Below are 22,366 nucleotides of genomic sequence, written 5' to 3' on the forward strand. Positions count from 1 at the left end.
GGCCTATTTCTTCCCTCCTGGCAATTTGTTGTATACACCCCATCCCCTAGCCTTCCACATGCATATATGCGTGGGTACGTGTGCAAGTGCATGTGCGAGTGGGTGTGCATGCACGCACACACACATACACACATACACGACTGATGGATTCTCCAAGTACTAAATGACCTTATTCATATACTCAGATTATATGAGTAGAAATCAGATCAGTATCTTATACATGAATTCATCCCCTCTGATGTCCTGGTCTTCAGCCCACTGGCTTTAATTAACTCTAAGGAATAATCTCTGTGGTGGTGGTGTTCCTTGCTAATGCTATTGATTGGGAAGGTAGAGTTGGGAGCAGGAGGGCCTGGCACAGGAACCATATAAGGATGCTGCCTGGCAGAGGCATGCAGACTGCTTGACAGCAGGACTGGGCACTGGGGCCCACAGCCTGTAGGTACTTGTTCTGTGTTTGTGCTGCCAGGGTATCTACCTACAGAACTTGGGATTTGTTCAAGAGGAGGGAAAGGAATCCCAAGTTTCAAACAGCACAGGATGCTTGACAAGCTTCTGGAAAGGCCTGGAGCAAAAGACCCAGCAAAGATTGGATAGAATATGGGGTGACTAGTTGGGGAGGATTTTGGAAGTGGAAGAGGGATTGAACTAAGGTTATAGGGACAGTTACAAATGAGAAATTAGTTATAAAAATAGTATTCTTTTTACATTCAACCCATCCAGTTCTGGGTAGAAGTCATGCTCAGACACTTGACTCAGCTAGCCTTAAAAGGTACCAAGCCTACCACAGAGAAGAACAGTAAGGATGACTGCCCATGGCCCAAGAGATGAATTAGGGTGGGGAAAAAAGTGAGAACCCTGGACAAGCACAACAAACATGACCCCAGATTGGGGAGTCCATGTTGCCTTGACTTGGGCAAGTCTTGGGCAGGGATGTGTGGAACAGCAGAAATAGTACCAATATATTCAAACTCTGCATGGCCTCGGGCTATGATTTTTCTCTACTTCCTCCCTCGCCCCCAATCTAGCTGTTCCATTTCCACATCTACCATTGCATTCTTGTGTTACAGTGTCTTAGCTGGTCTCCTTATTTTATTTTATTTTTTTAGTGAGGCAATTGGGGTTAAGTGACTTGCCCAGGGTCACACAGCTAGTAAGTGTTAAGTGTCTGAGGCTGGATTTGAACTCAGGTACTCCTGACTCCAGGGCCGGTGCTCTATCCACTGCCCCACCTAGCTGCCCCCTGGTCTCCTTATTAATATTCCTCCTCCTCCTCTTCTTCCTCCTTCTTCTCCCCCCCCCTCTCCTCTAGTCCATCTTGTACAACAATGTCAGACTACTTTTAAAATACCTCTCTGAGGGCAGATTGTTTTTCATTTTGTCTCTGAAACCCTAGGAATGAACAAGATGTTTAGCACATGGTAGGTACTTAAAAAATACTTATTAAATAGAAATGAACTGCTTTCTTCTCACTGTGTGGCAAAGCCACTTAAGCCTTTCTAGGATACAGTTTCCTCATTCATAAACTGAGAGCTTTGAACAAGATAACCTTTAAGGGGCTCTAAAATAGCTCTAAAATTCAGTTTCTCTCGCTAAAAAGCCTTAACTGATTTTTGGCCATTTAGTTTTCCCTAGAATATCATTCTGTTTCCCACACTCTGTGGTTTGACTAGACTGGATTTATTATTGTTCACATAATATAATCTCCTATCACCATGCCTTTGTGTTGGCTCTTCCCCCCAGCCTGGAATGCACTTCCTCCTTACTTCCCTTAGAATCCCATCTTTCCCTCAAGACTCAGTTTAAGGGGGCAGCTAGGTGGCGCAGTGGATAGAGCACCAGCCCTGGATTCAGGAGGACCTGAGTTCAAATTACTAGCTGTGTGACCTTGGGCAAGTTATCTAACCCTTATTGCCCCACCAAAAAAAAAAAAAGACTCAGTTTAAGTTCCACCTTCTACCTGAAAATCTTCCTGATCTCCTCTTTCCAAGCTGTTAGCATCCTCCTCTCCAAAATTACTCTATTTTGTGCATATTTGTATAACTATATACTGTTTCTCTGATAGAATATAAGCTCCTTGAGGGCAAGGAAAAGGGGAAATTGATGGTAAAAGTTACTGTTCTTTTTCATACCCAACCCATCCAGATTGGGGTAGAAGCCATGCTCAGACAATTAACACACCTGGCCCCAAAAGTGCCAAGCCTCCCAACAGAAAGACACAGTAAGGATGACTACACATAGTCCGGGACATTGTTTATCGATTACATTCAATCTTTTTTGTTCAACATAATTCAACTATGTTGTTGCAAAACTATTCTAAGGTCACTTTGACATCAACTGTGGCTACTCAACTGTTTTCTCTATAATAGAACACCTCAAAAAAATAACTACTGGCTCTAATTCTACCCTCCAAATCCAAGTAGGAAAAGTCTATCCTTCAAATATTTGAAGTCAGAAATCACAGTTGTTTCAATGAATCCTTTTTTGGTTTGTTTTCTAGTCCTCTCTCCATTCTGGTTGCCATCTTCTAGAGTTGCCTGAACTTGCAAATGTCCTTTCTAAAATTTGATGCAAAATTTATGTTGCCCAAATAACCCATAGTACAGTGGAGCTACTATACACCAGCAATAATATTTGATTAATGTTTAAGATCACAGTAACTTTTTTTGACTATCAAATGAACTTCATGAAAAGATTCAGCCTCATTTAATTCTGTAACATATATCATAGATGTCATCACTGGATCTTTAAGAGACAATATAATCTTTAGAGATTAGCAGTTTAAGTGTCATTCTGAAGAGACCATTACCTGTGTTGATAGTAAAGGTACAAAGGGGAAGAAAATGAAATTAGAGAATTTTTCTCCTAAAAAAAGCTGTTTTAATTCATCTTTAAAAAAAAACACAACAAAGAGAATTCTTGAAAAATTTTAGCTACTGTCCTAAGAAAGCTGAATGGTGGGAATATGTTTTAGAATTGAAAAGTCAGCAGTTGTAGTGATGGTAGGGACTGGCTGTGCTCTTTCTCACAGCTGACACACTGAAAATAACTTTGTCTTCGTTTTATTGTTTATGATACTGTTAATAAGTTGTACAACCAGCAACCTTCATAGTTATTTAAGCCTAGGAGATTAAGGGGCTTATTTATACAAAGCACTTACTTATGCTTATCAGAAAAGAGGTCCCTCCAGTTCATTAAATAAATAATAATCATTTACATATCATTTATTTAGTCAACTGGGATGAGAGCTTAGGGCTAATTGATTAATTAATGAGAGAGATGTTGTAATTTTAGTATTTAATGTAGAAATATCAGAACACACCCCTTGATTACTTTAGAATCCTGGATAAGAGGATGAAACAAGGAAAATGAGCCAGGAGGTAAAGGTAGAGCTAGAAGTGATTATATAGGCTACATGTGAGAGTGTTGTCATAAAAAGTCTGTTAATAAAGAGCTTTATAGCTCTTTAAATCTTTAAGTGCTACATAAATGTCAGCTATTCGCATTATTGCTGGATCCTGTATCCCACTGTTGAGTAATAGTGCAGGTTTCATTCAAAGGTTTTTAATCACATGAATAGCTTTCTAGCCATATCTTACCCATTCTGTACTTATGCAATCAGTTGGTGTTTTTAACCCAATGTGCAGGATCTTATATTTATTATTGTACAATAACTTCAACAGCCTCACCCACAAACACTTATGGATGGTGTTACAATATTTTTAAGAAGGAATTGAATTTTAGGGAGAGTATCATTTTAGAGACTATTAAAGCTGAATAGTAGGCTATCTTTCCAGAGTGGGCAATAAATTAACATTTGCATTTGATGATTAGGTGTGACTTTTCACACTGTAATGTATTATTGTTGAGATATTTAAACATATTTTTTGCATTTTTTATAGTGTTAAAACTAGACTAACATGAGTGTTTATTTAAGCTTATGAGATGAAGGGTTTTGAGAAAGAGGAGAGAAAGCTTATGGGAAAGAGGTTTTTCCAGTTTATCTTATAAACTGGGATGGGAGTTCACAGATAAGTAATGACTTTTAATTTATGAGGAAATATTAGAATATACTCCTTGGTTTCCTTAGACCTGTGATGTAAATTAATTAAAGAGAGGGGTGACTATTTAGCCTTAGCTACACAGAATGACTTCATTCCAAAACCTTGCTACATTACTATTAAATTTTGTCATATTGAAACCATTATTCCAACTTATTAGGATAGTTGTAGATTTCAGTTGTGTTATCCAATAATTAGAGATGCCTTTTCAAATTTTGTGTTTTGTGAACAGCTGCAATTATGAATTCTAAGTGACTGAAACACAATATCATACAGTTTTTTACAGGCGTCATGGAACTTGGAGTTTAAATATCACCTCTGGCATCGTGTGACCTTAAGCAAATCATTCAATTCCTATGTATCAATTTCCTCATCTGTAAAACGAGGGGCTCACTAATTAGCTTCTGAGGTCCTTTCAGCTATACATCTACAATCCTATGAACTTACTGACAAAAATATTGAACAGAATTGGGCCGAAGATAGACTCCTGCTGTATTCCTTTATTAACTCCCCTTCAAGTGGGCACCAGCCCTTTCCATTAATATCCTTTTCACTTGTTCAACCAGATCCAACTGACTACACTATCATTCAGAACACATTTTACCTTCTCACACACAAAGATATTATGACACTCTACCAATATGCTTTGCTGAAATCTCAGGATACTTTGTATATCGCTCCTAATCTACCATTTAAGTCATCCTTTCTTGTGTTTCTGAAGTTTAGGAGTCAACTCCCCTGCTCACCTTTTTTATTTTCTTTGTTTTTTTCTAAGAAGATCTCAAATACCTCTTTTGTTGAAAGTTCATCTTTTTTCATTGAGGTTGGGTTTTTTTAGAATATGTTATTGAGCTTGAGAGCCTTTGTCTTTTGGAAAATATTATATTATATCCTCTCCTTTGATTTCTCATGATTACAGACTAATTCTGAATCACTTGAATTACTTTTTCTTCATACATGAAGGGTTTTCTCCTGTTTGCAAAATTTATTATTGACATTTTAAAAATATTAACGTCTTGGAGTCTGAAATATAGATTTGTTGTTTTTTCCCCCTGATGACAATATGTAGATTTGAGTGATTAAAGCTTTCCTTTCTACATTGCAAAATTCTGGATAGTATTTTTGTATTTTTTTCCTATAATCTCTTTTGATTTTTCATGTTCCTGTGGGAAACTTAGGATGTTTTAAGATACATACATACAACGGGGGCAGCTAGGTGGCACAGTGGCTAAAAGACTGACCCTGGATTCAGGAGGACCTGAGTTCAAATGTGGCCTCAGACACTTGACACTTACTAGCTGTGTGACCCTGGGCAAGTCACTTAACCCTCATTGCCCAGCAACAACAACAAAAAAGATACATACATACATACACACAACACATGTCTATACATGTTATATGTATAGACATATAAATATATATGTTTATTTTATATATATACACCCATATGTTTTCAAGGTCAGTTGCTTTGTATAACATTTAATTATGTTTTAATTATGTTCCCTTTTGCTTTTTCTCTGCCAAATTTTCTTCCACTTCAGTAGTTTTTTTTTTTCAAATTTGTTATTCTTTCTTTCTGAGCCTGTTTCTTTAGGGAGATTTTCTACTGTATATTCATTGTTTCCTACTCTGTGGCTTATGTTTTTGAAATTTATCATAGATAACTCTGATCTAACTTCTTTCTTCTAATCATTTTATTTCTCTTTTGAATTGGTATATTTATTTCCAAGCTCAGTTTTTATTTAGAATTTTTCTCTTGAACTTTGGTCTTTTAGTGTTTCTCTTGTATTCCTTGTCACTTGCTTCTAATATCCTTCCTCATTCTTTGACTTCTCCCCCTTCCATTACTACGCAGATTCCAAGTCTGGGTGTGCTTGTTGTCCTCAGCTTCCTTGTGTTTGGAGATGTGGGGCTTCCCTAGACTAGATCCTTCCCTAAAACAAACTTGGGTAGAGAGAACTGGCCCTAAATTGGTATCCACTCCCCTTTCTACAGTGGATAGAGCATTGGACCTGGAGTCAGGAAGACCAGAGTTCAAATCTTGTCTCAGATACTTATTAATTATGTGACTCTGGGCAGGTCAGTTAACCACAATCTGCTTCAGCTTCCTTATCTATGAAATGGGGATGGTAATAATTGCAGGTACCTCCCAGGGTTGTTGTGAAAATGAAATTAGTTAATACCTGTAAAAAGCACTTTGCAAACCTTAAAGAGCTATTTAAATGCTTGCTGCTTCCCATAGGTAGCAGAACTTGTGGCTCTGTGCTGCATGTTGCACTGTCTCCATCTTTTGCCCCCTTTCCCCAATTATGCTTCTTTTCCTTTGCTTGGCTGGACAGAAGGGTAGTTTACTGCCTCTGGATGGGCAAAGCAGGCTGCAGACTGAGTCACTGCCATCAGAAGGGAGACCCTCCTACAGCTAGGCCCTGAATCTTAAGCTTGTGAGTTTGCTTGTGAGGGGTAAAGGAAGTTGAGACAGAGTAGAAGCTATTTCAGTTCTTGGATGTTATTTCATGAGGTTTTTAACCACATGGGAAGTTTCTATTTTATTTTATATATTCAGCTTCAGTTATCCTATATTTGGCACATAATTCCCTTTTCTGAGGTTTTTGGGTTGCTAAGGATTTCTGAAAACAACCACTTTGCTATCATGCTGGTCATGTGATCCTAGCTGCTACTCTATTTTATATTATTAATTCAATTATATATGTGTATATATATATATATATATAAATTTATAGATATTAAGTCACTCTCCCCTATCTGACTTTGAAAACCTCCAGGGATCCTTCACTAATTATCCAACCTTACCCCAACTTGTCACCAACATACTTCACCTCCCTCCACTCTGCCCAGGTTCTATCCTTTTCCCCAGTCCATGCAAAATATCTTCCCTTTATTCTTTGTCTGATTAAATTCTACAGGTCACATGGAAGAGGGATCAGACTTGTTCTGTTTGACACCAGAGCACAGAACTAGAAATGACAGGTGGAAGTTACAAAGGAACAAATGTAGGTCAGGAAAAACTTCCTAAGAGTGAGAGCTATCCAAAGGTTGGCTGGGCTACCTCAGAACATAGTGGGCTTTCCCTCTGTGGAAGGCTGAATGACTCACCCCCTTGTTGTGTCTGTTATGGTAGGGATTCCTTTCAGGGCTGGGTAGTACTAGATGGCTGCTATGCTCTCTTTCAACTCTATCATCCTCTGACAATCTGAGTTCATGTTCAGTCCCATGCTGCAAGGAGGTCTCCAGATCCAGAGTTCCTGAAGCCTTTACTTAGTGACTGGATGCACTAGTCAGACGTTCAATGGGAGCTACTTCTAAGTTTTCTGTACTGCCTGCTATATATTCCCTACTTGCAGGAGAACTGGCCATAGGAAGAGTCAACACATCAAACTGTGCCTTTCCTAGGATTCATTCAGAGTGGATCTTTAACCCCCCTGCCAACGGCTGGGGACAACCTGAATCTAGGAAAAGCTATGGGCATGATATGTGTCTTAGAATGTATTGTAACTGATTTTGTGCAAAGAATAACATTGTACACAGCTAAACATGTTCTGATTGTTTTGGATCTTAATTCTGTTATGCCAAGGTCATATGACTAAGGCTTAGTTAAATATAGTGTAAGCTGGTCTGGTCTGGACATGCCCAGTTCACCCAATATAGAGGTGCCTTTGAGAGACCCTTGGGGCATGTCCAGATTGCCTAACATGGAGGCCTGCATCACCTACCATATGGGGATGGTAGAGGATCAAGCCTTCTTTGATTGGCTGCCTTCATCTTTCAAACTGGTGAGGCTGAATCAATCACTCTTTCTCTTTTCTGCTGTGTGCTTTTTGGTTACTCTTATCTGCTCTGACCAGAGGGTGAAGATTAGTTCACCCACAGCACAGACACCATGAACCAAACCAGTGAGAGGGGAAGGATTTTCCTTCCCCCATCCCTCTTTTTTATCCCAGCTCTGAGAAATGGTCTTGAGGGTGTTGGTTTCTATTCTATGCTGTTTGTTCTTCTCAGCTTCAGGTACTAGAGGTGATCAACATAGTACTGGGAATTCAAGTGATAGTGACGTTGGAGCCAGGATTGTAGGTAGGGTGTGCCATGGAAGACCTGAGAAGCCAGGGGAGCTATTCACTCAAGCCTGAGGGAGATTGGATTTGGAACTGGGATTGTGCTCTATGGGAACTGATCTAAACTATGAACCTCAACCCCTTCCCCCTCCCTGAGACTGAGGATATGGGGAGAAGGGAGAGGATTATGCCTTCCACATGTTGGGGGAATGAATTTGCAAATTTGTGATTATATCTTTTGAAATAAGTATTTCTGTGTCAATTTGAATCTGAGTGGTAAAGAGTACTCAGGTACAAGGGGATACCTTCAATGAATTGAAGGAACACTATCAGTAGGGGTGGGAGCCATTTACAGAAAGAGTGTCTAACTTCAATCCATTTAATCAAATTGGAGAACCCCTGGGGGTAAAATGTAACCTACCTGGCCTTCATGTAGTGGGGGCCAGGGGAATAGTGTAGATATATAAGGAGAAGGTAAAGTTGTTTTTTGTTTTTGTTTTTTACTGGTAAGAGGTTCAGAGCTGCCCTCATTTGGAAAACAAACATACTTCCTAGACTGATGAGAAGCTGTGGCCATGCAGAGAGAATCAGAGTTGGGGTTCTCTCTGAGAACCAGAGGACTTGTTAGCACCCAAATGTTCCTCCTCAGCAGGATAGCATGTGTGCATGGCAGCCACCAGCTGAAAGGAGGACTTGCCTAGAGTCTGGCCCTCCTTATTCAGTAGAATCAAATCAGTGACTAGCAATAGCACCCACTGTTTAAAAATATAGATAGATGAGGGTTATTATTCTTTGGCAATAGAGCAGATAGTATAGTACAATACTGAGAACTCTTTGAGATGCTACAGAAATTCTATGTGCTATTATTATTATATGTGCTAATTCTATTATTAATAATAATAATTAAAAAGTAACACATTTTATAAATATAAAGTACTATATTTTATAAAGTGTTAAAATAATAATTAGTACTATTGGTAATAAAAAATATTTGTCATATAGAAAAATAGTTATCATGCACATACATGTACATGTATGCACACACGTGTACATGTGTACACATATACGACACACACATCCATACACATACATATGTCTCAGCTAGATTAGCTTCTAGAAGTTAGATATGCTATCTTTTCTTTTCTTTTTTTTTTTGCAGGGCAATTGAGGTTAAGTGACTTGCCCAGGGTCACACAGCTAGTAAGTGTCAAGTATCAGAGGCTGGATTTGAACTTGGGTCCTCCTGACTCCAGGGTCAGTGCTCTATCCACTGTGCCACCTAGCTGCCCCTAGACATACTATCTTTCCATGTCTGGAATTCTCTCCAACCTCACCTTGGCTTCCTTGAAGATTCAGCTCCAGCCCCATCTTCTGGAGGAGGCCTTTCCTAGTGCCCTCAGTTACCAGTGCCTTCCTATCCAGGGTTACCTTGTATCTTCTATCTTATGCATCTTGTAAATACTTATTATTTATATGCATGTTTCCTTTCTTGATAGAATGTAAGCTCCTTGAGGTCTAGAGACTAGAACTCAACATATTTGTCTTTCTAGCCCCAGTACCCAGGACAGTGCCTAGCACTGAGGCACTTAGTAAAAGGTTAAGATAAATAACTCCTATCCTCCCCCCCCCCCCTCTGTACAGGCTCCTTCAGAAATTCTTCCTTCCCTCCTCCAACTCAAACTCTTCCAAGTAGCAATGGCACTTAATCTGTTCTATGTAATTTAGCTCTTAACGGTTTAAGAACGTTTGGTCTAGTGTACGGTGGATGTTTAGTAAAAGATTATTGGAGGGGCAGCTAGGTGGCACAGTGGATGAAGCACCAGCCCTGGATTCAGGAGGACCTAAGTTCAAATCCAGCCTCAGACACTTGACACTTACTAGCTGTGTGACCCTGGGCAAGTCACTTAACCCTCATTGCCCTGCCCCCCTCCCCCCAAAGATTATTGGACATTTAGATTGTCTCTAAGGCATTGTGGCATCCTATTGATCAGGTTCTGTTAAGGGAATGAACCTTTTCTCATAAGGGAGATGTTCTCATATAATTGATTTGAAGTTTATTCCTTTAGTGGCCAAAACTTTTTTGTATTTTACCCATTCTGGAAAGAATTCTTTCTAAAACGCATTATACAGGCCCTTGTTTTCTTAAACAGAACATGTTGAACATAATTTAACCTTGTTTTGATGACAGATTCATCATGATGAAAATTAATTACTGTAATATAGTGATGCCCTCAGGAGTAATTGAAATGTGTGGGCTTTTTGTCCCTACATCAAGAAGCTGCTATACTTTTTGTCCTTTCATCTGTTTTGAAAAATAGTTTTCTAATGTCTCCTCTCATTGCTAGACTGTCGTGTCCTCCTGTTAGCATTCTGCCTGTTTTTATTTGTGGTACCCCCTAACCTTTTCAAATTGGCCATATCTACTCTGCTGGGAAATGGGAAACCAACTAACCTTGGTAGAACTGTTTACAAACTAAAAGTAATACGACCCTGGATGAGGAACTGAGGGACCTTTCTGTTTAAAGTAGGTGAGTATTTATAGCATGGACTCTGTCTGTGACATTATTTTGGCTGCTCAAAGACTTTTCTTTTTTTTTAATTCCTAATTCTTGGCTAAGTTACAAGTGGTTGAGCTTGCTGGAAAGGTGAGTGACTTCTGGATAAGTGATGTGTTATAGAAGGTCTCTCTGCCTTTAAATAGTTTAGGGTCTAGTTAGAGAGGCAAAACACAAATATGCACCAAGTTAAAGAACAATGCAAAGCTGAAATAGAAGTTCAAGATAAAAGTCTAAGAGATGCCACAAGTCAATAGATGACTAATTGTTCAACGTACAGAGGTAATAAGTAGTATGAGACTTCAGAGGCAAGACTGAGGGCTGTTACCTGGGGTAGTCTACAGAGATGATGGAACAGAGATGGTGATGGGGGATACTAAGGAACAGAACAAGGAGTTTACAGTAGGAAGAACAAGACAAAGATGCATGAGAAGTTATACAACAGGGCAGGATAATAGTGAGATAAGGGATCTCCAGCTGCAAAATCTAGATTGTAGTAATGGATAAGCTAAGACTGGGTGCAGAAGAGAAAAAGGACAGGTCAGGGGGGAAAAGTCTCCAGCTTGGATACTCAGACCCAGACAGATGGAGGATGAATGCAACTAGATGCCTGGCAAAGGAGTCTAGGGGTTACCCCAGCTGACAGCCCCTGTCAAATGTAGATCAAGAAAGCTTCATCCAAAGCAGGCAAGGTGGCAACATTCATATTTCCCCTATCCTCAGTATGCTTCTTTCCTTGAATGGCTGAGTCTAGATTTTGGTATGGTATGGTATAAACGCAGCCTTCAAGATTATGGGCAAAATCAACATAGATACAGTTGGATACATGGATACAACCACTGAGCTGGGATTCCTTGGTCCATGTCTGAATAGCATGGAGGAGGGGTAGAGTCTGTTAGTCTACCATCTTCCCTAGTATATCTCTGAACCACTAAGAAGGAGTAAATCTCCTTCAGGTTCCTCTACAGAAAAATGGAAGGTTCCAAAGCACTTTCCTAGAACGTTAAAGAGAGTGTCAGGCAACAATGGGCTATGGACTGGAATGGACACTTTAGCTTTAGTTGTTGGGTCACAGATCATACAGTATCATCTAATTTTTAAGGTTTTTTATATATTATATATATTATAAGACGGAAAAGCTTCTGCATGAATAAATAAGGAAGGAAAGATAAGAATGGAAGTTGTAAACTGGGGGAAAACATTTTTCTATCAAATATCTCTGATAAGAATTTGATATCAAATTTAAAAAACCAACAGCAAAGGACAAGTGGTGAAAGGTTTTGAAAAGAAGAAACATAAATTATTAATAACCATATGAAAGATTGCTTTAAATCACTAAAAAGAAAACTCTAAATCAAAACAATTCTGAGATTTCATTTCATATATAACAAATCGACAAAGATGACAGAAGATGGGGACTGGTCAGTATTGGAGGGATTGTAGAAAGATAGGCACACACTAAAGTATTGCTTGGTCTTCTCTGCAGTCTTGTCACCATGCCCTGTATAGTCTTAGGAAGATCAGAGTTCAAATCTGATCCCAGACACATATTTAGGCTATGTGACCCTGGTCATGTCCCTTAAGCCCTGTTTGCCTCAGTTTCCACCTTTGTAAAATGGGGATAATAATAGTAATACTTCCTGAGGTTGTAATGAGGATCAAATGAGATAATAATTATAAAGTGTTAAACATAGTGCCAAGCACATACTGAGTGCTATATATATGTTAGTCTTCTTCTTCTTCTTCTTCTTCTTCTTCTTCTTCTTCTTCTTCTTCTTCTTCTTCTTCTTCTTCTACTACTACTACTACTACTGCTGCTGCTGCTGCTGCCACATATCACTATTTTTTTGGGGGGGGTAAGGCAATTGGGATTAAGTGACTTGCCCAGGGTCACACAGCTAGTAAGTGTTAAGTATCTGAGATCAGATTTGAACTCAGATCCTCCTGAATCCAGGGCTGGTGCTCTATCCACTGCACCACCTAGCTGCCCCCGCCACATATCACTATTATCACCATCTCCAGTCTATGCTTGAAATGAGGCCAGTCTCTGCCTAGAGTATTCAGGTATGTGTTGGTAGGGTGGTTAGTTGTCATCTGGGACTGGGGTAAGTGTTAATAAATAAGCAATTCCCCCAGGGTTTTAGGCAGGGACCTTCCAGGTAAATCAGCTTTCAGGTGAGAAATGTTTCCTTATGGGCAGACTGGCAGTTTCCTCTTGTACCTGGTCTTCCTTAACTAAGCCAGTTGCTTAGGTCAAGGCTGGTCAGAGGAAGTGGGACTAAATCTCTTCCAGACTTAGGCAAGGTACCTCCTTTGGATGGCAGAAGGACTAAACCTGATCTTGGTTCAATATTTCCATCTCAACTGGGGACTTCAGTGTGCAGGAAACAGATCCTACTCACCTCCTTTTTTTTGGGGGGGGGCAATGAGGGTTAAGTGACTTGCCCAGGGTCACACAGCTAGTAAGTGTCAAGTGTCTGCGGTTGGATTTGAACTCAGGTCCTCCTGAATCCAGGACTGTGCCACCTAGCTGCCCCCCTGCCTCCTCTTTTAAAAAATTCTTAATGGATTTTTAAAAAAATTAATAAAGTATTTTATTTTTTCCCCATTACATGTAAAGATAGTTCTCAACTTTTGTTTATACAAGCTTTCCAATTTCAGATTTTTCTCCCTCCCTCCCCTCCCTCCCCCCTCCCCTAGACAGCAGGTAATCTGATACTTAATGGATTTTTATATCATTTAGATTTCCCTATGTATGTCTTCTTCCTCCTCCCAGAAAGTCATTCCTTATTAATGATTTTTTCCCCAAATGGTAAAAAGAGAAAGAAAAAAATCAAAGCCAATCAACAGGTAAAAAACCCCCCAACCTTCTAATATTATATGCAATATTCATATCTATATGCATTTGAGTCTAAACTCATGCTCTACCTCTGCAAAGGAACCACCTACCTCTGGAATCCAAGCCCGGAAAGCTGGGCCAGGGATGTGCTATCACCCCCATCACTGGGTTTCTGGATTTCTCCTTGACTCAGGCACAACAGTCCCTAGCAATAGAGGCTCTTGGGGGATATGGACAATGAAGCTACACCAGGTACAGCTTCAAAGGGAAACACAGGGATGTGTGTCAGGGATACCATTGAGTACCAGGACAGGGGGATTATTAAGGCAGATAGTATTCTTCTAGGTAGACCAATGGGTTTCTTGAGTACTATGATTACTGATGCTCCTTTTGTGTAGGATGGACTTTGGATTGGAGGGGTGGATACTCTATATTCAGGAGATTATTGTTTTGTGTATAAAACTCTACCCTCTCCCAGAAATGTTGAAGAATCTACAATTCTTAGAAATTACTTAAGACATCTCTGGCTATCGGGCCTACTAGGTGGATTTGGGCAAGGTTCTTGAGGGCCAGTAGACAGAGGGAAAAGAGCAACCTACATGATACTGTGTCTAATAACTCCTTCACTAAAAAGGGACTAGGATGTGATGAACAAAAGCCTTGGGGACCCCACCTGTAGCTGAAGCTTATCATAGACTTAGCCTTGCTTACAAACTGAATTTCTTCCAACTCCCCAGTGGCAATGCCCTTATTCCCTTGTCCTCTGTAAGGCAGCGTCAGTGTCTTTATAAAAACTGAAGGAACCAGAAGGGGCAGGACAAGGGATTTGGTGAGAAGAAATAAAGTGTTACGGGCCAGTCACAAGAAGAAATCAGAGGAGATGGAGTGGTGAAGGGTGTGGGGGGAGAGGCAGAGAAGGACTACCTGAGGTTTAATGGCCTTGTTGTGGAAGGTAGGAGAGTTGTATGGTAACCCATACTCTTTGGGTTTTTTTTGTTATTGTTGGGTTTTTTTGTTTGTTTTTTAGTGAGGCAGTTGGGGGTTAAGTGACTTGCCCAGGGTCACACAGCTAGCAAGTGTTAAGTGTCTGAGGCTGGATTTGAACTCAGGTACTCCTGACTCCAGGGCCGGTGCTCTATCCACTGTGCCATCTAGCTGCCCAACCCATACTCCTTGTACAATTTCCTTTGGATTTTCTCCCTCTCTCTAAGTGAGATGCTTAGAATTTATTTAATAAATCTGGCAGATTCATGCTAAAAGGCAGAGAACAGAGTGATGAGATCCATAGATTGAAAGCTGGAAAGGACCAACAAGTGCAACCTACTCCATTTTATAGATAAGGAAACTGAGTCTCAGAGGGGGTGAAGCAATTTGACCAGGTGCCCTAGCTAGTAAGGTATGAAAAGGATCTGAAACCCCCTGGCAGACTTTGTTCTAGAATCTGCCTACCCTGCTCCGTGAATGTTATAAGCTCTTTGTGAGAAAGGACCATGTCATGAAAAAAATACCCTTAAGAAAAAACAATCAGTGTTTCCCAGCAATATGACATTATATCCAATTATGAGACATTATGATCTCCAAAGAAGCAAAATGATCTTCAGTGCAAAAGATTACTGGAGGGGGGCAGCTAGATGGCACAGTGGATAAAGCACCGGCCCTGGATTCAGGAGGACCTGAGTTCAAATCCGGGCTCAGACCCTTAACACTTACTAGCTGTGGGACCCTGGGCAAGTCACTTAACCTCAATTGCCTCACTAAAAAAAAAAAAAAAAAGATTACTGGAGAGAGAGACACACAGTACCAGAATATTGCCACTGATTGAGAAGTGGTATATAAGACATGATAAAAGGAGCGGGGATGTTACTGAGAGAGAATAAACTCTTACTGTGCTCTAGGAATTGTGCTGTTTTATACAAATACAATATTATTTGATCTTCACAACAACACTGTAAGGTAGGTGCTATTATTGTCTCCAATTTTACAGTTGAGAGAACTGAGGCAGACAGAGATTAAGTGACTTTTCCAGGGTCACATAGCTAATAAGTGTCTGAGGTTGGGTTTCAACTCAGGTATTCCTGACTCTATGCACTGTGCCAACAGCTCCCTCAAACGTTAGTAGAAAGTTCTATAAAGGAATTACATAATTAGAAAAGGTGGTTGTCTTGCAATGAGAGTGAGAGATAATAAATGGACAGTTCAAGCCCTATACTGGTACTCCCAAAATGTTGAGATTCATGGAAAAAGGTCTCTTACTGGTACAGTAAGAAGATGACCTTTGGCAAGTTACTTAACCTCTCTGTGCCTCAGTTTCCTCACCCATAAAGTGGGAATAATAGCACCTACCTTAAAGGGTTGTTATGAAGATCAAATGAAATAATACTATTTTCAAAGCTCTTAGCATATATAGTAAGCACTATAGAAATACTTAATCCCTCCCCTCCCCCACTTTATAGAACATTGGTAGGAGATGAAGGTTGGGAACTGCTTAGAATGAGAAGGCATAGATAGGTTGAAATATGTACTGGCGAAGGGAATACCTAAACTAATGAGATCACAGATTCTATCAAAGTACAAGTATTATAATAATGATGCCTCACATTTACACAGTTCATTATCAACAATGATACCTTACCCTTGTAGTATATGCTATGGTTTATAAAACACTTTCATAGACACCATCTCATTTGATCCTCACAATAACCACACGATGCAGGTTGGGGCAGGTACTATTATCATCTCCATTTTGCAGATATGAAAACTGAGGCTAAAAGAGTTTCTTAAAATCTAGCTAGGAAAACAGGGGATGGTTGGTAAATGGTAAAGTACAAAGAGAATGGGGTCTGGAGTCAGAGGACCTGGGTTCAAATCCCACCTTTTATGTGTTTTTACTGATATGGGACTTTGAGGTAAATCACTTACCTTTCCAGGCCTTTGATTCCAAAGGACTATAAAATAAGGGGGGTAAACAAGATGGCCTCTGATATCCTTTAGCCCAATGATCTTTTGATCCTAAGAACTCAGCTCTTCAGATTCAATGATCTTTACATTCTCTAACATGCCACTTTCTTCAATCTATGATCTTCATATCCAGCATGCTACCTCATATGGTGCCCCATATGCAGTAGCTGCTTAATAAACATTTGTTGATTGAATTAATAAATGGACAAGTCCATAAAGCCACCCATACCTTCCTGCCCCCAGTTTCTTCAGGACAAACAACACTTTATCCTGGGTGGGACAGGCTGCTGGACTGAAAATCAGTGGGTCCAGACCTGATGAGTTCTCTGCGGAGGCAAAAATAAACCACTGCCTAGAAACGTCTTTAAGGAATTTAAAGTGTCGGCTGGAGACAAGGAACTAGGGGCTAGGAATGAAGGTCTGTGGTTTATATACCAGAGCATGAGACTGGCATCATGGAAGACTTTGGTTCTTCTCTTTGCCCTCACAGTGAGAGGGATTTTTTTTTCCTTCACCAGAGGAAATTCCCATAGCACAAGTTCTGTTATGTGATTGTTCTTGGCACACCTCCCTATCTCACTATCCTGGAAGCTTTCCATGACTCCATCTGAGACCCCTGCCCCCTTCTTTTCATCCAAGCATCTCTTTGAGGCACATCAAGGACTCTATCCTTAAGTGACTAGTGGGGAGGAGGTAGCAAAGGCAGAAGAGGCAGAAATTATCCTAGGGTGATGAATAAAGAGAGCTGGGGCAGAACCACTTACCATCCCCTAGGCCAGAGGGAACAGAACTGGGGTTCCTTTGAGGGCTATATTCAATTTAATTTCTTGGTCTGGTTAAAAAATAACCAGGCCCACAGCTCAAAGGCAAAGTCCAGGGGTCTATTTTTAACTCTGAACCAGATTCCATCATCTCTACACAGCTTTCATCTTGGTCCTTACCCACAACCCCAGGATAGCCCTAAGTAGTCCCTTGATGGGGCTATATCCGCTCCCTCTCCTAAATTTAGGCAACCCTCCAAGATTTTCCTTAGCTTTGCTCCTGAAATCCTCTGCTTTCTCACCTTCCATAGCTTCTTCAAGGAGCCAGCCCCCAGGCACTTAGTTGAGCTCAGAAAATGAGTCATTGTAAAGGGCAGGATTTAGCAAGACCCGAAGATGACTTCTCAGGGATTTTTCAGGCCTTCCAAGCCCAGAGGGTGATGCCTCCCTACTGCTTCTGATCTTCTTTATACCCTTTCATCCCTAGGCCTAGACCAAGAGTGCAGTCAGGTTCCTAGAACTCAGTCTTTTGCAAGTAGGATTTAGAAATGTGTAGAGTAGTAGTGACCATTTACCAGGAGGAAACTTGGATGCAGGGGTGTAGTCAGACTGAGCCCTTCAAATGAGGGACACCATGGACAGCAGCAACCTGGCTCTTCCCCTCTTTATCCCAGAGTTTAGACTGGATATACCCCACTGCCAGTGGTTGGAGTGAGAACAGGAGTTAGAATTGTTCTCTAAGCCTCTTCCCACATGGGCTCTGATTTTATAGCTCTCCATCCTCGGCTTAGCTTTCCACTATTCTCCACCTTCTCTCCCCTCAAGGAACTCACATTCTTTCATCATGCCAATGTCCACACAGCGCTTCAGTCGGCAGGCTTGGCAATGACGCCGATTGTCCTTGGTGATGCGGCAGTCACCATTGAAGGGACAAGTGAACAGGGCCTTCCGTTTCATGCTCCTCCTGCCAAGAGATCAATGGGGAAATGGCTGAACAAGCTCTGGTATATGATGGAATACTACTGCACTATATGATAAGCTCAATGATCTTAGAAAAACATGCAAAGAGCAGACATGATCCTGTCACCCATTAACAAGGCCTCCAGCTTTGCCAAAGGAGAATCAGGCTCCCTTCATTGGAGACCTGCACAGACACTGGGCAAGGAATGCTGTCCTTTTACTTCAGATGCTTACTGGCAATGAACAAATGTCTACCTCAGTTTCTTCATGTACAAAATGGAGATGATAGTAGAACCTTCCTTATAGGGTTATTGTGAAGATTATAGGAGCTGATATATGTAAAGTGATTTGCAAAACCTTAAAGCTCTCTATAAATGTTGGCTATAATAATTATTATTATACAAGTATTATTATCTTCATTTTACAGCCAAGGAAACAGAGAAGTGAACTTTGATAACTAGGGTTGGGATTTGGCTATTTCTTCTCCATGCTGACTAGCATTATAGCAGCCTAGTGGAATGAGGCAAACATATTCCATGTCATGAGACATGGGTTCCAGTCTTAGCTCTGATAGTAATCAGATGTATAATCCTGAAAAAAATCACTTGACATCTCCAAACCCCATCCTTAAAACAGGGATACAGAATTGTTTTGAGGAAAGCAATAAATAAAAATGAGTTGTTATTGCAATTAATTACAGCACATCCTAGGGCCAAAAGAAAGAACATGGCAGCAGGAGCTGGAGAAAAGATCAGGAAAAAGAAAAATTGTGGACTCTTTCACAAGTGACTTTGGGTTGGATGCCTGTATAACCAATTTAGCATCTACTGATGATAGTGTAGAGAACAAAGGAAAAAGGACTAGGACTGGATGGAAAAAATTGCTGCATTTTGAGTCAAAAGATCTGGATTTGAATCCTTGCTCTTCTTCTGTGTGGCCTTGGATAAATTATTTAACCTCTCTGGAGGTTAACAGTGAAGCTGTTATAAAGTAGAAAAATTGGGGTAGCTAGGTGGTGCAGTGGATAAAGCACTGACTCTGGATTCAGGAGGACTTGAGTTCAAATCTGTCCTCAGACACTTGACACTTACTAGCTGTGTGACCCTGGGCAGGTCACTTAATCTCTCTTGACCTCATTTTCCCCATCAGAAAAATGAGGGGGTTGGACTAGGTGTCCTCTGAGGTTCCTTCCAGCTTTAAATCTATGGTCCTTTGAAAACGAATTTCAATTATATCAAATATATATCAAATTATCAATTTGATAAAGACTAGACCTGTGATTTCCTTGGTACAGTGCAGGTTATCATCTTCTTTGCAACTTAGAGTCTTTGTTGTTGTTGTTTTGTGGGGCAATGGGGGTTAAGTGACTTGCCCAGGGTCACACAGCTAGTAAGTGTCAAGTGTCCGAGGCTGGATTTGAACTGAGGTCCTCCTGAATCCAGGGCCAGTGCTTTATCCACTGCACCACTTAGCTGCCCCCTGCAACTTAGAGTCTTAATGTTGTTCAGAACCATGTGACCAGCATGCATCATAGAAGGAACTTGGACCCAGGTCCCCCTGGCTTCCAGACTGACTAACCACCCTGCCTGCAGCCTATACTCCTTTAAGGATGTATAAATCACCTTTTCCATGACAGTTCTGGGAGATGGGGCCTATCAGTATTATCCTTTGCACCACTATAAGCTTACATTCTAACTAGACTATGTTTACCTTAGGATAAGGACTCATCCATTTCCCTGCTTTTAATTTTTCCTTTCTCTTCTTTTCTTATCCATAAGGTTCCTTTTGACAACTTGCAAACTTTGTCTTTGTTTGTCCACACATAAGCCATGCTCTTTAGGGTAATTTGAATGTTCCCACAGTCTGGGTGCTAGGGATAGCAGTAATTGTCTTGGTTCCCTGTAGTTCAAAGAATGAGAGATCTAGAACAGAAAGGGTCCTCAGAAGTCATCTAGTCCAACTCCCTCATTTTATAAATAAGGAAACCGAGGCCCTAAGAGGATAAGTGACCCATTATGGTTACATAGCTAGTAAGTGAGGCTCAGAAAGGTTAAATGGCCATGATGAGATAGCTAGGATTTTCCTTATACATTGATATTCTGGACATATGGATTCTTAGAGGCTCTAATATCAATTCCTCTATTACACCAGGAGGCCTTGACCCCACCCAGCCCAGACTTAATCAACTGCCACACCTCGCCCTACTCTAGGCTTTGAAACCCATGGCTTTTGCCCAGCAATAACATCCCTTTGAGACTGTGAGCATTGTCATGTATATGCCTCATGTATTATGAATCAACAGCTTCCTTGCATAAAGTGTCCCTGAGCACCAAGGCTTGGTCTCTCACCTCTATCTTCCTCAACTCTACCTCATTCCATTGCATTCTCTGGAATTCCCATACCATAGTGAACAGACTTCCCTCAAACACACAGTGGTCCTGGAGGGGCAGTCTGGAATACACCTTGCTCTCCCTCTACTGCTACTTCTAGTCCCTTCCTTCACTGCCCTCACTCTGACTTTGAATTTCACTCTATTAAATAAACTTTTTCTCCTAGACAGTTCAGGGTGGGTTGTTGTGTACCAGCCCCCAAACCCTTCTTTTTTCTGAGGTGCTCAGCATTTAGGTTATGTATTTCCTCTAGTCTCCAAACCCTGTCTTTGCCAAAAAAAACTTTAACATTCATGCTGATGTGCTCTCAAGCTCTGTAACCTCCCAATTTCTCTGTCTTCTCGAATCCGACCATAGCCAAACACAGAGATGATCACACCTTCAACGTCACCATGGAAAACAGCTTCCTTACTAAAAAATTCTGACATTCCTCTAGGTGACAAGAACTTATAATTCCATCTCTTCTAAACCTGTTCTTCATCCTCATCTCAACCTTTACCCCCTCTACTCTGGCTTCACTTTCTTCCCTTTCCAATGTCCTTATAGTTAGCCAATTCAGACATTGTTCCCTACTCTCAAGTTCCTCATTCCTTTGTCCTAGTCTGCTCATTATTTGCCAAACCCCAGTACCAGCTTACTCTCACTATCTTTCTCCTTCGCTCCCACTCACAATCAGAGCTGGAGAAAGTCACCAAACCATGCATTCAGGGTCTAGTATAAATTCATGTTCATCGGTTTTAACTGGACCCACGCTGCAGCAAGGCATTCCTTCCTCATCCCACTTCTCACAGAAGCCATTCCAAATCTTCTCTTCTCTCCTTAAGCCTTTCATACCTCCTTCTCTTTTTGCCCTCTTACCTGGGACCCTTTCTTACCTTACTCTAAAAATTGAGGATATTCAACCATCACAAGTTCCCATTTCTTCCCTTCTCTCCATCTCAAAGCCTTTTACTATCATCCTCTAGCATCCCCTATCTTTCCCCCCAAATCTACTCCTCTTTCAAACTTCCCTATTTCTGCCAAAGGCACTACTGTTCTTCTCATCCCCTACATTTGTAATTTCAGAATTGTCCTCTACTTTTTGTTCTCCCTCACTCCACACACCACATAAATTGCTGAATCTTGATGTTTTTACCCCTACAACATTTCTTGAATCTGACCCCTTCTTCCTACTGACCCAACCACTGCCTTACTTCAGGTCCTCATCCCTTTTCACCTACACTGTTGTAATGGCCTCAAGTGTCTGAGGCCGGATTTGAACTCAGGCCTTCCTGAATCCAGGGCCGGTGCTCTATCCACTGTACCACCTAGCTGCCCCTACAGCTAATATTTATATAGAACTTATCATATGCCAGGCAGTATGCTAAGTGCTTTACAATTATTATCTCATTTGATCCTCACAACAACTCTGGGAAGTAGGTGTTATTATTATTTCCACTTTAGAGATGAGGAAACTGAGGCAAATGGAGAAGTGACTTGCCTAGGATCACACAGTTAATGTCTTAGCCTGGATTTGCTATCAGGGCTTTATGACTCCAGGCCAAGTTCCAGTCCACTACACCACCTGTCTGCTTTCTTATAGATCTAGATCTAGATCTATCTATATACATATAATGGCTGAAGGTTTAGCAAGGAAACATCCCTAAGTGAGACATCATCTCGAGCCCTACACTTCTGGGAAATGACCTGAGACTGCTAGGTTTGATTTCAGGTCCCACTCTACCAGTCATATCCAACTGTACTTCTACTGGGAAGATCAGCAGAGATCTATT

At 40.8% G+C, this 22,366-nt stretch overlaps 1 protein-coding gene across 1 annotated transcript in view; it reads right to left on the bottom strand.

Moving 5' to 3' along the window:
• The window catches only part of VDR (vitamin D receptor), a 91,798-nt gene that overhangs the window by 16,221 nt on the left and 53,211 nt on the right, over positions 1 to 22,366 (bottom strand). The window contains exon 5 of the mRNA XM_043968465.1: positions 18,078 to 18,208. Within this exon, the coding sequence (XP_043824400.1) occupies positions 18,078 to 18,208 (131 nt within the window). The remainder of the gene's footprint in view (positions 1 to 18,077; positions 18,209 to 22,366) is intronic.

The sequence above is a fragment of the Dromiciops gliroides genome, chromosome 5 (genome assembly GCF_019393635.1).
Source record: "Dromiciops gliroides isolate mDroGli1 chromosome 5, mDroGli1.pri, whole genome shotgun sequence".
NCBI classification, from domain to species: domain Eukaryota; kingdom Metazoa; phylum Chordata; class Mammalia; order Microbiotheria; family Microbiotheriidae; genus Dromiciops; species Dromiciops gliroides.